Here is a 14,607-nt window from a genome sequence, read left to right as displayed (position 1 = left end):
GACTCTCAAACTTGGAGGCAAAATATGCACTGGCTCTTAATGCTGCAGCCTTGGGGGCTAGTTAGCCTCTGGGAACCATCCCAACGTCGACTGTCCTACAACCCTCTTTGCCGAGAGAGTGGAGGTGTAGCTTGGGAAAGATGCTTTCCACTATAATCAAATTCTTGTCCAGATGGCTGGGACAGCAGTTACCTCCTCTGATGGTCACAGTCAGACAGGACTGACTATCATACTGTGTCAGTAAGAATAAGTCTAAATGGTAAGTGTAAGAATCTGTATCTTATCTTTGAAACCAAGCTCAAATTACATAACCTGTGATCTTTGTTCATCAAGACACCTGAACACTGATCCAAACTCACATATAAATCAAGTGGTAAAATCAAATGTACACACAGTTAATGACTTTGCATAAATCTAATGCTTCCAGAGAGGGTGAGAGAGAAATTGTGTCTATCTCACCTCTGTCAGACATCACAATTGTGCATGAAACCACCATGTATGTTTATATGTTGCATGGCCTTGAAAATGTTTGAGCATGACAATGGGAAGAAGACAGATTCAAGAAAAAAAAAAGGGGAGAGAGACAAAAAAAAAGACAGAATAAAGATATGAGAAAAAAGAATACAAAAAAGAAAAGAAAAGAAAAAACAGCAGAAAGGAGAAAAATGATGATGAAAGGAACAAAAAAAGCATAAAAGGGGGGGGGGGGGGGGGAGAGAAAAAAAAGAAAGAAGAGAAAGATTAGAGAGAAAAAAAGGGAAAAAAGTGGGAGAGCCTTCCAAGGTTGCTGAAACTATCCAGCTCATTTGCACAACTTTTACACATCCTCTGATTTCTCCTTAGAAAAACAGAAACAAAAAAAACCCCAACTAACTATCAGAATACTGCATCATCATGTCGGGTCTAAGTCAAGGAGCTCTCCGACTGAAGTTACACTTGCTTCCATTAAAACATCATGGCACTAAATCTGTCTTTGTGTCTGTATAAGAATTATGCGTAATAACCCCCTCAGGGCTTTTGGTAAGGCAGAAAATATGCGTCCACGACGCTTTGGAAATATAAAGGATGCACTGCATGGTCGAGCCAGTCTCTAATATGTTCAACAGCTGTCCGGAATGAACACATACACAGAGTGAAAATCCTCTGTAGGGCTTTCAATGTGGCAATAAAATTGTCCGAACTGCAAACTAAAGTTGTTTCTCTTTGCACATTTTCGTTCAGAAACCCAGACGATTATCAAAGAAGGTTTGCCTGTCTTCGTATATGTGTTGCTAGCAGTGCAGATTGGAACAGAACACGCAGCATAAGAGTTAGCGTGTGAATGTAGACTGGAAAGCTGAAATGATGGTAAAACAGTCACTGGGACCACCTGTATTTTCTAATTGGTCTGACCCCCTGCCCCCTATAACAGTCATCCCAACGCTGCCATCTCTTTGGATAGTCACAGATTTCATTATGAACAAGAGAGGCAAAGCCTTCAAGACTCACTTGTGATACACTTAAAAAAAAAAAAAATCCAAGCTTTTTATGTATTGAGTATAATTTCAAAATGTAATGTTTAAGATGAGAAAGATCAGTTTAAAGCAAATTAACTCCCCTAGCATTAATTACGGAGTATTTTCCCTTTTTTACTATCTGCACCAAAACGTTTGCAAAATAAATAAAACTTCCATGCTTAGCAAAAGAAGTTCCTGTTTGAACAAAAAATGATAATAATGACTGCTCTAGTTGTTGGGTCAGAATATCAGATCAAAGTGCCAAGTTTAGAGAATACAAAAAATATAAATATAACAGTAAATGCAGTTTGCATATAATTAGGCTTCATTTTTTATTTTTTTTGTGCCCATCCAGAGGTGCAATATTGTTTTAAACAAGATGACTGGAAAGAACTGAATTTTTCCTATTTTTATGCCAAATTTGGTGTCAACTGACAAAGTAGTTGCAGAGAAAATGTCAATGTTAAAGTTTACCACGGACACACAGACACACACACAGACAACCGAACACCGGGTTAAAACATAGACTCACTTTGTTTACACAATTGAGTCAATAAAATGTATATTTGGCTGAGAAATGTTACCAAGCAACAACAAAAAAAACAAACAAAAAAAAAAAAACATCCTGGTCCACAGACATACTGTGAGACCTCAGTGCAATGACAGAAAAGAAACAACATAAATGATCATGAGTATCAAGAAATATGCTCAGCAATAATGAGAGGATGCATGATCACTCCACTTTGACATACATAATCTCTTCCTCTCAATCACACACACACACGCACACACGTTATCTTTCTCCCTCATACACATATACACACGCTCTTTATCATTCAAACATGCTCTTTCTCTCTATGTGTGTCCATCTCGCTCTCCTTTTCTCTCTCTCTGTGTCTGTGTCTGTGCACACACACACATACACACACATACACACACACACACATACACACACACACACATACACAACACACACCCTCTCTCTTCTCTCTTACACACATACATACAGAATTACACACACATGCTCACACATACATACACCCACATATGCACAGTGCCACACACAATCGCACAACACACACACACACACACACACACACACACACACACACACACAGACTGACATGCTATCACAGGCCAGTTCTGGGGCAGGCATGCGGTATCCCTCCTCCAGCAGTTTGGTGTACAGCTCTTCGTTGGGGATGGAGGGGTAGGGCAGGCCCCCCAGTGAGAAAATCTCCCACAACACCACGCCGAACGACCAGCTGTAGGCACACACCACACATCATACACTGACAGACCTATCTACTGATGGTTCTATACACTGACAGACCTATCTATTGATGGTTCTATACAGACCAATTTATTGATGGTTCTATACACTGACAGACTTATAGATTGATGGTTCTATACAGACCTATTGATGGTTCGTTTCACTGACAGACCTATAGATTGATGGTTCTATACAGACCTATCTATTGATGGTTCTATACACTGACAGACCTATAGATTGATGGTTCTATACACTGACAGACCTGTTCACTGATGGTTCTATACACTGACAGACCTATAGATTGATGTTCTATACAGACCTATCTATTGATGGTTCTATACACTGACAGACCTATCTATTGATGGTTCTATACACTGACAGACCTATCTATTGATGGTTCTATACACTGACAGACCTATAGATTGATGGTTCTATACACTGACAGACCTATCTATTGATGGTTCTATACACTGACAGACCTATCTATCTATTGATGGTTCTATACACTGACAGACCTATTGATGGTTCTATATACTGACAGACCTATCTATTGATGGTTCTATATACTAACAGACCTAACTATTGATGGTTCTATACACTGACATCCCTATAGACTGATTGACAGGCAGTCCTGTTTAACGACAGTCCTATGTACTGAGAGTCCTCTAGACTGACAGTTTCTATAAACTTACAACCCAACATACCAATCAGAACAAAGTTATATACTGACAGCCCTATAGACTGACAGCCCTATATAGGACTGACAGCTCTTTATACTGACAGTCTTATAAAATTATGCTGACAGCTCTATAGACTGGCTGTCCTATATAGTTCAATATACTGAAAGCCCTGTACAGAGTTCTATATACTGACAACCATATAGACTGACGGCCCAATATACTCATCAGAACATGCTTATAGAGGGAAGGAAAAACTGGCCTTCATGGAATTGTGTGTGCGTGTGCGTGTGTGTGTGTGTGTGTGTGTGTTGTACGATTGTGTGTGGCGCTGTGCATATGTGGGTGTATGTATGTGTGAGCATGTGTGTGTAATTCTGTATGTATGTGTGTAAGAGAGAAGAGAGAGGGTGTGTGTGTGTGTGTGTGTGTTGTGTGTGTGTGTGTTGTGTGTTGTGTGTTGTGTGTGTGTGTGTGTGCGAGAGAGATTCAAGATTCAAGATGGTTTATTCATGTATAGGCCTAGGCCCCTTATGAAGGGGAATGTGAACATTATTTTACAAACAATACATCACGACACTGTGAGCATCAATAAACACAGTCAAACAAAAATATACCTGCATTACAGTTCAATGTGTAGAACAATAAAAGAAAAAAACAAACAAACAAAAGAATACAAACAGCGTTTTCACGAAGTAGCCACTTCTCTGAATTTGAAAGCTTTGTATAAAAATAGTGAAAACTTGCGAACAACTTCAGGGGAAGTAGATGACATCAATAAGTTCAATTTAAACAACGTAGGTTTACTATAATATTTTAGGCTGAATAAACTCCTCTCGAAAGAGAGAGAGAGTGAGAGAGAGAGAGAGTTTTTGTGTGTGTGTGTGTGTGTGTGTGTAGACAGGAACTCTCATGGCAATGATGCTCCAGAGGAAGCGAAGAGAGGCGTGGCAGCAGCACAGCAGCAAGACAAGGGAAAACCCGGCAGAAATGGTGCATGCACTCACACATCGCTCTTGGTGGTGTAGCGCATGTCGAACAGAGCCTCTGGCGCCATCCACTTGACAGGCAGGCGGCCCTGAAAGATCACACACACACACTTTAGTGTGTTGTATCATGGTGTACGGCATCATATTGTACTGTATTGTATCATATTGTATTGTACTGTATTGTATTGTACTGTACTGTATCATGCTGTACTGTATTGTATCACATTGTATTGTATCGTATCGCATTGTGTCACGTCATGTCTCATGTTGAGAATCGCACCGTATCATGTCCTATTGTTTTGGGACGTGTCATACCGTGTCACATCTCGTGTTGATAATCATATCGTGTCGTGTCATGTAGTAGCGTGTCATGTTGTAGCGTGTTGTTCTGTTTCATGTGGTATTGCATAGCATCGCATCGTAATGTGTCGTACTGAACCAAATCAAATCAAATCCCTCCCCTCTCCAGCACTTCACATGATTATCCCCCCCTTTCCTCACCCCCTCACCCCTGTGCTTTTCCTGTAGTAGTCCCCGGTGCGTGTCAGGCCGAAGTCCGCGATCTTCAGCACGTGGTCCTCCGTCACCAGCACGTTGCGCGCCGCCAGGTCACGGTGAATGCACTGCACGGACAACACGTCACGGGTCATGATGAATGCACTGATGATTTGATTTTTTTTTATGTGGATACTTATATAACACCTATCCTTGGTCAGAAACCAAGCTCTAAGCGCTTTACAAACACGGAGTCATTTGCACAACAGGCTGCCTACCTGGGTAGAGCTGACTGACAGCTGCCATTGGGCGCTCATCATTTGTTTCCTGTGTCATTCAAACAGATTTCAGGCACGCACACATACACACTCAGACAGACCTGTAACATCTTACGTGTATGGCCATTTTGTTTATTTACCCTACCATGTAAGCAGCCATACTCCGTTTTCGGGGGGTGTATGCTGGGTATGTTTTTGTTTCCTGAACCCACCGAACACTGACATGGATTACAGGATCTTTAACATGCGTATTTGATCTTCTGCATGCGTATAGGAACTAGCAGGTCTGCACATATACTGACCTGGGAGATCAGAAAAGTCCCCACCCTTTACCCACCGAGATTCAAACACGGGACCCTCAGACTGAAAGTCCAACAAGAACGGGCAACAAATCTCACTGCTTCACAGTCAGTTTCTGAAGATGGCGTCACTGCATTTGGACAAATAGATCATATCCGCTACACCACATCTGCTAGGTAGAGGCATCGCCCAATGCACTAGCAAGGCCTTGGGTGCACGCATATATACATTCGTGTACCTTTTAGAGTGGATTTCGTACATACAATTTTGCCAGAGGATAAAGCTCGTGTCGCCATGAGTTCTTTAACGGTGCACCATGTGCATGCAGCAAAAGGGACCTCAGTTCACCATCTCAACTGAATGACTAGACACTTAGTTTGATTTTCCAGTCAAACGTGAGAGAAAGGGCGAGACAGGGATTCAAACCAAGACCCTCATGGACATGGTATCAACAGATTCAATTCAATTCATTTCAAAATACTTTATTATCTGCTTCAACCAAAATCAGAAAATTTTCTTTAGGCTCACTTAAAATAAAATGCCCGTCAGCAAAAAAACCCAAAAAAAAACAAAAAAAAACCAACCTGACACACCCTTCACTTATCACCATGCACACATCAATTATTATGTGAAAAGAAAAACATGTGGGTAAGATACTATTACATTCATTTACATAAGCGTCTTAATCATTTTGCCACCTTCTGAAACCATCCAACATCTAACTGCATCACTGTCACCCAAACTCTTTTTTGAAAGCGATGGAAAGGAGGATAAAGGAGGTGAATCACTGATTTGGGAGTGAAACCAAACAATCAATCACTTTGAAAGACACTTGGATACACAATAAATCAATGTATGAATGAAGGAAGGGAGGAATCAGCTGATACAGTTTTGGTATTTTTGAAAGATGTAACAAAAATGTGTGTGTTTATGTGTGTGTGTGTGTGTGTGTGTGTGTGCGTGTGTGTGTCTGTGTCCATGTTCATGTGTGTGTGTGTATCCTGAAAACATGTAATACATCCAACACTAAATTCTATTTCAAATTATTGTAAAACTGAGCGTCAATTATATGTTGTAAATCCACCTTTCTGGAGGCAGGGAAAGACAGAGGCTAGTCACTAACCAGCACACACTGTGGCCCACCTTTCTGGAGGCAGGGAAAAACAGAGGCTAGCCACCTAACCAGCACACACTGTGACCCACCTTTCTGGAGACACGGAAAGACAGAGGCTAGCCACTAACCAGCACACACTGTGACCCACCTTTCTGCAGACACGGAAAGACAGAGGCTAGTCACTAACCAGCACACACTGTGACCCACATTTCTGGAGACACGGAAAGACAGAGGCTAGTCACTAACCAGCACACACCTGTGACCCACCTTTCTGCAGACACGGAAAGACAGAGGCTAGTCACTAACCAGCCCACACTGTGACCCACCTTTCTGCAGACACGGAAAGACAGAGGCTAGTCACTAACCAGCACACACTGTGACCCACCTTTCTGCAGACACGGAAAGACAGAGGCTAGTCACTAACCAGCCCACACTGTGACCCACCTTTCTGGAGACACGGAAAGACAGAGGCTAGTCACTAACCAGCACACACTGTGACCCACCTTTCTGGAGACACGGAAAGACAGAGGCTAGTCACTAACCAGCACACTGTGACCCACCTTTCTGGAGGCAGGGAAAGACAGAGACTAGTCACTAACCAGCACACACTGTGACCCACCTTTCTGGAGACAGGGAAAGACAGAGGCTAGTCCACTAACCAGCACACACTGTGACCCACCTTTCTGGAGACACGGAAAGACAGAGGCTAGTCACTAACCAGCACACACTGTGACCCACCTTTCTGGAGACACGGAAAGACAGAGGCTAGTCACAAACCAGCACACACTGTGACCCACCTTTCTGGAGACACGGAAAGACAGAGGCTAGTCACTAACCAGCACACACTGTGACCCACCTTTCTGGAGACACGGAAAGACAGAGGCTAGTCACTAACCAGCACACAATGTGACCCACCTTTCTGGAGACAGGGAAAGACAGAGGCTAGCCACTAACCAGCACACACTGTGACCCACCTTTCTGGAGACAGGGAAAGACAGAGGCTAGTCACTAACCAGCACACACTGTGACCCACCTTTCTGGAGGCAGGGAAAGACAGAGGCTGGTCACTAACCAGCACTGTGACCCACCTTTCTGCAGACAGGGAAAGACAGAGGCTAGTCACTAACCAGCACACACTGTGACCCACCTTTCTGCAGACAGGGAAAGACAGAGGCTAGTCACTAACCAGCACACACTGTGACCCACCTTTCTGGAGACACGGAAAGACAGAGGCTAGTCACTAACCAGCACACACTGTGACCCACCTTTCTGCAGACAGGGAAAGACAGAGGCTAGTCACTAACCAGCACACACTGTGACCCACCTTTCTGGAGGCAGGGAAAGACAGAGGCTAGTCACTAACCAGCACACACTGTGACCCACCTTTCTGGAGAGAGGGAAAGACAGATGCTAGTCACTAACCAGCACACACTGTGACCCACCTTTCTGCAGACAGGGAAAGACAGAGGCTAGTCACTAACCAGCACACACTGTGACCCACCTTTCTGGAGACACGGAAAGACAGAGGCTAGTCACTAACCAGCACTGTGACCCACCTTTCTGGAGGCCAGAAACTCCATGCCGCGAGCGATCTGGAAGGCGAAGGAGATGAGGCTCTTGCGGCTGATGACCTGACCCCCTGGGGTCTTGGTGTACCAGGCAGGATCCCGCGGGGCCACGAACTTCCCGTAGCCGTTGATGCCGTCACGGCAACTCTCCAGGAAGTCCCGCAGGTTGCCGTTCTTGGCGAACTCCACGATGACCAGCAGGGGGCCTGGGAGAGAGAGAGGGGAGGGAATGATGGTTGGTTTGCTTTGAACAGTAGTTTTGTTCTCCAGACATGTCACCATACACAACAAGCACAGATAAACAGGACAAGAAAGTCTTAACCCTTTCACCGCCAGTCAATTTAGAGTACAAAATTCCCTTGTGCTATAAACACAGAAAAGACAGTGGCTAAGAACAGCTGGGGATCCCCCCTGAGATGTATAGAAAATATGGCCTATCCTACCACCGAACATTAAGAGCAGTAGGTTCGTGGATAACAGACCAAAGAATGGTCACCTTTCAGTGACATGGGTCCTCTACCACACCTGTGCATAAATGCGAGCTTGGCGGTGAAAGGGTTAAACGGCACAATACAGCACAGCATAGCGCAACACAGCACAACACAACACAGCATAGCACAGCACAAAACAGCACAGAACAACACAACACCACACAGCACAGCACAGCTTAACACAGCACAGCACTAGCATATCATAGCACAGCACAGCAAATCACAGAAATCAAAATTCAACACTGCATAACAACAGAGCACAGCACGCCTTAACACAGTACAACACAAGAAAACACAACTTGGCACAAAACAACTCAACACGACACAGTACAATGCAGCACATCACTGCACAACACATTACAACGCAGCACACATTACAACGCAGCACAACACATTACAACGCAGCACAACACATTACAACGCAGCACACATTACAACGCAGCACAACAATTACAACGCAGCACACGTTATAACGCAGCACAACACATTACAACGCAGCACACATTACAACGCAGCACACATTACAACACAGCACAACACATTACAATGCAGCACACATTACAACGCAGTACACATTACAACGCAGCACAACACATTACAATGCAGCACACATTACAACGCAGCACAACACATTACAACGCAGCACAACGCAGCACAACACATTACAACGCAGCACAACACATTACAACACAGCACAACACAAGACAGCACAGTACAACACAATACAATACAGCTCAGCACAAAAAACAAAACAACGCAGCGCAGCACAGTGAAAGGCAGTGTGAGGTGTGTGTGACTCACCACCCTCAGTGTAGCACACTGTGACACTCACCACCCTCAGTACAGCACACTGTGACTCTCACCACCCTCAGTGCAGCACACTGTGACACTCACCACCCTCAGTGCAGCACACTGTGACACTCACCGCCCTCAGTGCAGCACACTGTGACATTCACCACCCTCAGTGCAGCACACTGTGTGACACTCACCACCCTCAGTACAGCACACTGTGTGACTCACCACCCTCAGTGCAGCACACTGTGTGACACTCACCATCCTCAGTGCAGCACACTGTGACACTCACCACCCTCAGTGCAGCACACTGTGACACTCACCACCCTCAGTGCAGCACACTGTGACATTCACCGCCCTCAGTGCAGCACACTGTGACATTCACCACCCTCAGTGCAGCACACTGTGTGACACTCACCACCCTCAGTACAGCACACTGTGTGACTCACCACCCTCAGTGTAGCACACTGTGACACTCACCACCCTCAGTACAGCACACTGTGACACTCACCACCCTCAGTGCAGCACACTGTGACATTCACCACCCTCAGCGCAGCACACTGTGACACTCACCACCCTCAGTGTAGCACACTGTGACACTCACCACCCTCAGTACAGCACACTGTGACACTCACCACCCTGAGCGCAGCAGCCCAGGAAGTTGACGATGTTGATGTGAGTGCCCATCTCCTTGACCGCCTTCATCACCTGCAGCTCCTGTACAAAGTCCTGCTGGTCCGACACTGTCGCCTGATCTGGGAACATACCATGACAAGCATGATGATTATCATCATGACCAATATGATGATGATGGTGATGATGGAGGTGGTGGTGATGATGATGATGATGATAATGATGATGATGATTATGATAATAGAAATTTTTGTAAAAAGAAAAAAAAAAGAATGAATGAATAAATAAATAAATAAATAAATATATAAATAAATAAATAAACAAACAAATAAATTGATAAATGAATAAATAAAAGATACAATAACAATAATAGTAATAATGATAATATTAATAACAATGACAAGAAGAAGATGAAGAGGAGGAGGGGGAAGAAGAAGAAGAATGAATGAATGAATGAATGGTTTATATAGCACTTTCAAACCTCTTAAGTCAGACAAAGAACACAAGAACACTGCCAAACAACATAGCTCCTGCCATGTCATCTTAACCATTAAACTCCTTTGCTAAGGCAAATCACACAAGGCTTTACTGAAGACGTCATTCCCTGAAGAAGAAAAAAAAGAAGAAGGAGGAGAAGAAGACGAACGAGAAGAAGAAAGAAAAAGAAGAAGGAGAAGAAGAAGAAGGAGAAAGAGAAGAAGAACAAGAACAAGAACAAGGAGAAGAAGGAGAAGAAGAAGAAGAAGAACAAGAACAAGAAAGAAGAAGAAGACAAACAATAAAAGGTGAAAAAGGTTCAAGTCCCCACAGCTTTTAACAGCCATCAGGACGCTGCTGTGTCAACCGGCACAGGAAGGCGGGGCCCAATCCTCTCCTGCTGTTTGAACTCTCCACAACCAAGTCTGGTACCCTCTGCACCAGGACCCAGTGAGGAAAATCGGAGAACAGTGCCTTCCCAACAGACACAACACAAAGGCCAAAACGGCTCGGGATCAAACCCTGACCACTCGATCTTCTTCTTCTTCTTCTTCTTCTTCTGCGTTCGTGGGCTGCAACTCCCACGTTCACTCGCATATACGCGAGTGGGCTTTTACGTGCATGACCGTTTTTACCCCGCCATGTAGGCAGCCATACTCCGCTTTTGGGGGTGTGCATGCTGGGTATGTTCTTGTTTCCATAACCCACCGAACACCGACATGGATTACGGGATCTTTAACGTGCGTATTTGATCTTCTGTTTGCGTATACACACGAAGGGGGTTCAGGCACTAGCAGGTCTGCACATATGTTGACCTGGGAGATCGTAAAAATCTCCACCCTTTACCCACCAGGCGCCGTCACCGCGATTCGAACCCGGGACCCTCAGACTGAAAGTCCCACGCTTTAACCACTTGGCTATTGCGCCCGTCGACCACTCAATCAATCGTCTAACACCTTACCGACTCTGCCCTGGTGCCTCACTACTATATATATATGATAGTCAGTCGTGTCCGACTATGACCATCAGAACAGCAGAGGAGGCAACTGCTGTTCCGACTATTTGGGCTAGAATTTGATTATCGTGGAGAGTGTCTTGCCCAAGTACATCCCCACTCTCTCGGCCAAGAGGGTTTTAGGACAGTCGGCGTTGGGATGGTTCCCAAAGGCCAACTAAGGGCCAGTGCAATTTTGCCTCCTAGTTTGAGAGTCATAGTCCTTCACAAAAGACTAAGCTGTAAATGGCTTCCCACTGACTGGAGAAACCATTGATAATACAGCTCTCACTTTGCTGCTGGCCCAAATGTAAACTTATGTCAATCTGTGATATAACTCCTACTACTACTATTACTAATGATAATTATAGTAATAATAATAACAATATAGTTCACTTCCTCAGGTAAAGTAAAACTCCATGCCCTGGACATTGACCATTCTAACCCAGCAATGCCTGAGAACGACTCACCACACTCTACCACTGCTGCACCCACCCCTGAGAACTGGGTGGAAGGTCGGAAAGTGTCCCGTCATAACGGAGGAAGCCAGGGACTGCAGCCACTTTGTACTAACTGCAGAATTTAACTGGTAGCCAGTGTAGCCCTTTTCCCAAGTTGTTTCATGTGATCGTGATTACGTTGTTGTTGTTTTTGTCGTTGGTTTTTTTCATTTTTTTCGGACTCAGCAGGTCAGCCTTTCACATGTCAATAGTGGTTTGTTTCAATGGTTTCTTCTTCTTAAAAACAAAAACAAACTCTGTGCGTGTGTGTATGATTGCATGTGTGTGTATGTGTGTGTGTGTGTGTGTGTGTTTGTGAGTGTTTGTGTATATGTGTGTGTGTGTGTGTGTGTGTGTGTGTGTGTGTGTGTGTGTGTGAACCTACCTCTCAACATCCTGACGGCCACAGTGCTGTCTTTGGGCACACGTCCAATGTGTGTGTGTGTGTGTGTGTTTGTGTATCATGTGTGTGTGTGTGTGTGTGTGTGTGTGTGTGTGTGTGTGTGTGTGTGTGAACCTACCTCTCAACATCTTGACGGCCACAGTGCTGTCTTTGGGCACACGTCCAATGTGTGTGTGTGTGTGTGTGTTTGTGTATCATGTGTGTGTGTGTGTGTGTGTGTGTGTGTGTGTGTGTGTGTGTGAACCTACCTCTCAACATCTTGACGGCCACAGTGCTGTCTTTGGGCACACGTCCAATGCCACAAGCTGTGGCCTGGTGCACAATGCCGAACGCTCCCTCTCCGATCTGGCCCAGGAAATACAACCTGCAACATGGAAAATGTTCGTAATGATGATGATGATGAAGATGGTGATGTTACTACTACTATTGCTAAGAAGAAGAAGAAAGAAGATGAGGAAGAAGAAGAAGAAGAGTAATGATAGTAATCATCATCATCATCACACTAACAGTTTTTGTTTCAATCTCAAGGTGTCAAAGCGTGCGAATTGATCCATACTACTCTGCACCACACCTGCAGTCAAAACAAAGGAAGTAGATGCCTGATATTCGCACAATAATGCAGACCGATGCTCAGCGACACATTCTAGACAGGGGCAGGGAATTCATATCCACTGTGTCCGGGGTTCCGCATGGGATGACGGGGGCCAGCACTCTCTTTGCCGCTGTTTTAACCTCCCCTAACCCAAGTCAGGTGCCCATTGTTCACACCTGGGTGGAGTGAGGAAAACAGAGCGCAGCGCCTTTTTCCAAGTTCACAAAACCATGCTGAAACAGGCCATCGATTTCTGAATAAACGGATCAGGATTCTGCCACAACGCCTTTCAAAGTCCTCTTTATGTCCTTACTGTTGCTGCACAGACAGACTGGAAGTTGATAAAGCAATTTCTAAAATCCTTATTAACTCATAATGTTTCTGAGTCTTCAATGGGAGGGGAAGGGTGTGGGGGAGGGGGAGTGGGAGAGTGTGGGGTTGGGGGGACGAGTAGAGAGCAAGTTTGTTGGGTGAGATGATGTGGAATAAGAAAAGGAATAGAATTAGTTCACTTTGGCATTCTTATCATGCACATTCAGTTTTGAAAGTGAGCAAATGTTTTGTGTTATGTGTGCAGCTGAAAGACACTTTTTTTTCTCCGTGTTCCACAGACAATTCAAGCTGCACCTTGGACAGAGTAGCCACAGACAATTCAAGCTGCACCTTGGACAGAGTCTTGAGTCTTGACATATTTATTTGATCAGGCCTTTGCCGCACATCAACAGAGGTCAATACACTCCAGAGGTATGGTACAAAAGTAACGGAACAATGACTGATGATTTACACACATTACCTTGTACAGTGACACAGCAATGACTAATGATTTACACACATTACCTTGTACAGTAACACAGCAGCGACTGACATTACCTTATACAGTAACACAGCAATGACTGACGATTTACACACATTACCATGTACAGTGACACAGCAATGACTGATGATTTACACACATTACCTTGTACAGTGACACAGCAATGACTGACGATTTACACACATTACCTTGTACAGTAACACAGCAATGACTGATGATTTACACACATTACCTTGTACAGTAACACAGCAATGACTGACGATTTACACACATTACCATGTACAGTGACACAGCAATGACTAATGATTTACACACATTACCATGTACAGTAACACAGCAATGACTGATGATTTACACACATTACCTTGTACAGTAACACAGCAATGACTAGACTTACACATATTACCTTGTACAGTGACACAGCAATGACTGACAATTTACACACATTACCTTGTACAGTGACACAGCAATGACTGACAATTTACACACATTACCTTGTACAGTGACACAGCAATGACTGACAATTTACACACATTACCTTGTACAGTAACACAGCAATGACTGACAATTTACACACATTACCTTGTACAGTAACACAGCAATGACTGACGATTTACACACATTACCTTGTACAGTGACACAGCAATGACTGATGATTTACACACATTACCTTGTACAGTAACACAGCAATGACTGATGATTTACACACATTACCATGTAC

General features: G+C 44.2%; 1 protein-coding gene across 2 annotated transcripts in view; it reads right to left on the bottom strand.

Moving 5' to 3' along the window:
* The window catches only part of LOC143274603 (fibroblast growth factor receptor 4-like), a 70,673-nt gene that overhangs the window by 4,811 nt on the left and 51,255 nt on the right, over window positions 1–14,607 (bottom strand). For both annotated transcript variants that reach the window (XM_076578468.1, XM_076578469.1), the window contains exons 9-14: window positions 12,729–12,844; window positions 10,109–10,228; window positions 8,179–8,396; window positions 4,945–5,058; window positions 4,454–4,524; window positions 2,621–2,761 (exon numbers count right to left, since the gene is read on the bottom strand). In XM_076578468.1, the coding sequence (XP_076434583.1) occupies window positions 2,621–2,761; window positions 4,454–4,524; window positions 4,945–5,058; window positions 8,179–8,396; window positions 10,109–10,228; window positions 12,729–12,844 (780 nt within the window). The remainder of the gene's footprint in view (window positions 1–2,620; window positions 2,762–4,453; window positions 4,525–4,944; window positions 5,059–8,178; window positions 8,397–10,108; window positions 10,229–12,728; window positions 12,845–14,607) is intronic.

Source organism: Babylonia areolata, chromosome 29 (genome assembly GCF_041734735.1).
Source record: "Babylonia areolata isolate BAREFJ2019XMU chromosome 29, ASM4173473v1, whole genome shotgun sequence".
In the NCBI taxonomy this organism is placed as follows: Eukaryota; Metazoa; Mollusca; class Gastropoda; order Neogastropoda; family Buccinidae; genus Babylonia; species Babylonia areolata.
This window is presented reverse-complemented; position numbering and strand designations above follow the sequence as displayed.